Genomic DNA, 3,273 nt, shown 5'->3' with positions numbered 1-3,273 from the left:
CGGGAGGTGGAGCGACGCGCGAGATACTATGTTTATGTTTCGGGTCGCCCGTCGCTCGCGCTCGCTGCCGCGCTCGCCGCCCGCGCCGCGCTCCCCGCCGCGCCTAGGTTTTTTCCCACCACGGTGTATGTCCGAGTCCGGCCTACTGTCTCCTGCATCCTCATTCGCTCAAACGTGTAAATTTATTACTCGATATCTATTGTTATTTTGTACCGCGGTACATGATATTTCTCTTTAGTTTAACCCAATCTACCACTATTTTCAAGGTGGCTACTTTTGCATCAGACACCCTGTATAATTAGAAAAAAGTAAAGTAAAGTAAAGTGTGCAAATTAGAAATTTGCACATGGCTTCCTCATAGAGGAAGATTTAGGAGCGAAATCTAATTTTTTTCGATGTTTCTTGAAAGTGTGCAAATTGGAAATTTGCACATTTCTTCCTCATCATTAAAGTAGGCAAATTAGAAATTTACACATTGCTTCCATTGTTATGGCTTCCTCATAGAGGAAGCTTTAAGAGAGAAATCTAACTTTACTACGATGTTTCTTGAAAGTATTCAAATTATTCTTATTTCGCTCTTAAAGCTTCCTCTATGAGGAAGCCATAACAATGGAAGCAATGTGCAAATTTCTAATTAGAAAAAAGTAAAGTAAATTAAAGTGTGCAAATTAGAAATTTGCACATTGCTTCCTCATCATTAAAGTAGGCAAATTATTTTAATTTTAATTAAATAACTGATTTGTTAACACCTTTTCTTGTTAGTTCTAAAAATAAAGCAATGGATGAAACTAAAAATTGAAATTTTCTTTTCTTTCACATTCATCGACACAAATTTTTAATAAGAAACTATACCTAAATAATTTCAAAAATTTCCACTCTTTACCGTCTTCCCTCAAATTTGTTCCTAATAATATCATAATCATTAGGAATAAAAATATTTAATAACGTATCTTTTGATAACGTTATTCATAAAAAAAGGATCAACTATGTTTATTAAAAGAGCAAACTCAATTCCTCAAAAAAATTATGTTCAAATTCTTTAAGAAGCTACAATAAATCAATTAATCCAATTCATATCTGAAAATGTATAAAGAGGCAGCAGATCGTATAAGTGCAATCGATCCTTTTGGGATTCTCTCTCGTAATAACAAAGTAAGTATACGAATTCGCAATGTATTTTTATAGTGATCTGTTACGTTCAGCATAGCTAATCTTACGTGCCGAAGTGCTGTTCCTCTTTCTTCTCTCATTCACTCAAGAGGGCACTCTGACGTCCCAGATTTGCAATGCCGAACGCAGCTCTTGTCCGACTCAAAAAATTATCTAAGTATATGGGACATCTAGTACTGTGTGGGTGCATCCGGGCCCTACTCATAATACAGGCCTTTCCTCTATGGTCCACACGAGAAAAATTGATGTAAACATATCATGCAGACTTTTTATGTTGACGTAACTTTGAAATTGACGGCACAATCCTGGAAAATAGGCGTAGCATAGATACGCACAAAGTGGAGGCTTTGAGTGCATTCCGTTTTACGCATGATGCACATAATGCATTATTTATTCTTGTTATTTACCCGATGTGAAATAAAGATAAATGATGCGTTGTGCATATCATGCGTGAAATGGAACGCACCTTTTATCGGCAGTGTCAGAAAATATGTAGCGAAGTAGTTCCAAAAGTAAAAATGGGCGTAAGGGGCGCGCAAAACAGTTTCGTGAAACATATCAACTTAACAAGTAAAACACCGGCATAGCCGCTTTCAGGGTTCTCTCTGATATTACGAATTATATCTACGTTATACCTACGCGCACGCACCTACGTATTCTTTGTGCAAATCGAGAGCTTACACACTTTTATTGAAGAAAAAAGAATATTTAATAATATTTACCGCAAATATTAATAGTTCCTGTCCAGACACCATTTAGGGTTATAGTTTGGCAGCGTACGCTGATAAAGAATGAAATCCACAACACCGAAATAAAGAACTTCATTTTGGCGGATGGCACATACATTGCAGTACGACGTGACAACTGCCTGAAATTAAAGATCGCAATCAATTAATCCGATGAAGATCCTTTCCCAATGTGCGCGTGCTCGCTCGCTACTTGTCGCATTTCGCGTAAAACCGTACAGATTTCCAATAAAAAACAGAGGTAAGAGCAAACGTGGTGGCTTATTTAAGAAGTAGCTAATTACTATCTAATCTACGAATGCAACGTTTTCCAATCGGAGTTTGATTATCATTTTAGATTAAAACAAACCCAGATAACAATTCGTGCGGGCTCATGTTACCTTCACGGCGTGATTATCACACAGTGCATGCACGAACGCATCATGCTCGCATCACGAAGTGATTTTGGTATACATGCGCACATAGAAGATCGTACTATGCCATCACGTGTGATTACACGTGTGATGGTACAGTGCACGGTCTTACATACAGGTCCTGCATCTCATATGGTGGGGGTAAGTCGAATTTTTAAGCCAAAAATCGTTTGTCTCTTGGCCACGAGAGTCGCTGCGGTACTATAGCAGCGGTAGTAGGACAGAGACACAGATATAGAAACCGTGATTTCTATATCTGTGTCTCTGTCCTACTACCGCTGCTAACAGTACCGCAGCGACTCTCGTGGCCAAGAGACAAACGATTTTTGGCTTAAAAATTCAACCTACCCCCACCATATGAGATGCAGGACCTGTATGTAAGACCGTGGTACAGTGATTACGCACACGTGATGGCATAGTGTAAAGGTGCCTTTTCATACGCAGCATGCAGCAGCAGCAAATTAGTCACGTGATCCAAATTCACTAAAGCATATTTGCTGCTCATGGAAAAGGAATAGCTGCAGCAGCACTGGCCGGCTAGATCGCGTGTCTGCTGCTTTGCTGTTCGTTCAATTGAACTTCACAGCGATGAAGCAAAATATGGTGAAATTTATTTTGCAGCATCTAGTAACAATTCTTCAACCAATAGCAGCGAGTTGCTGCGGCAGTATGCTGCGCATGAAATGGTACCTTTACGCATATGTGATAGCATAATGAACACACACGTGATGGCATAGTGTGATCTTTTATGATACAATATACGATCAACATTTGAAATGGTTTCAACAAGTTTCCAATAACTTTCATTTCACTTTTCATCAATTTCATTACATTTTCAGCAAAATTTTTCCATCAGGGTATCCCTGATAATATCAAAATAAATCATAAGTTTCGTTATGAAATTAAATGAAATACTGTGAAATTAGATGAAAGTTAATTAACCC

General features: G+C 38.4%; 1 protein-coding gene across 6 annotated transcripts in view; it reads right to left on the bottom strand.

The window, feature by feature from the left end:
• LOC105556054 (putative nuclease HARBI1) overlaps positions 1–3,193 on the bottom strand; it is a 6,902-nt gene extending 3,709 nt beyond the window's left edge. For 3 of the 6 annotated variants that reach the window (XM_012003116.1, XM_012003121.1, XM_012003120.1), the window contains exons 1-2: positions 2,266–3,193; positions 1,893–2,038 (exon numbers count right to left, since the gene is read on the bottom strand). In XM_012003116.1, the coding sequence (XP_011858506.1) occupies positions 1,893–2,038; positions 2,266–2,291 (172 nt within the window). In that variant the 5' untranslated portion in view covers positions 2,292–3,193. The other 3 variants (XM_012003118.1, XM_012003117.1, XM_012003122.1) reach the window with 3 other exon arrangements.
• Positions 3,194–3,273: the final 80 nt, after the last annotated feature.

This window comes from Vollenhovia emeryi, unplaced genomic scaffold, assembly GCF_000949405.1.
Source record: "Vollenhovia emeryi isolate VEMERY1.0 unplaced genomic scaffold, V.emery_V1.0 DF940399.1, whole genome shotgun sequence".
NCBI classification, from domain to species: Eukaryota; Metazoa; Arthropoda; class Insecta; order Hymenoptera; family Formicidae; genus Vollenhovia; species Vollenhovia emeryi.
Note: the sequence above shows the minus strand (reverse complement) of the source record. Positions and strands in the feature narration are given on the sequence as shown.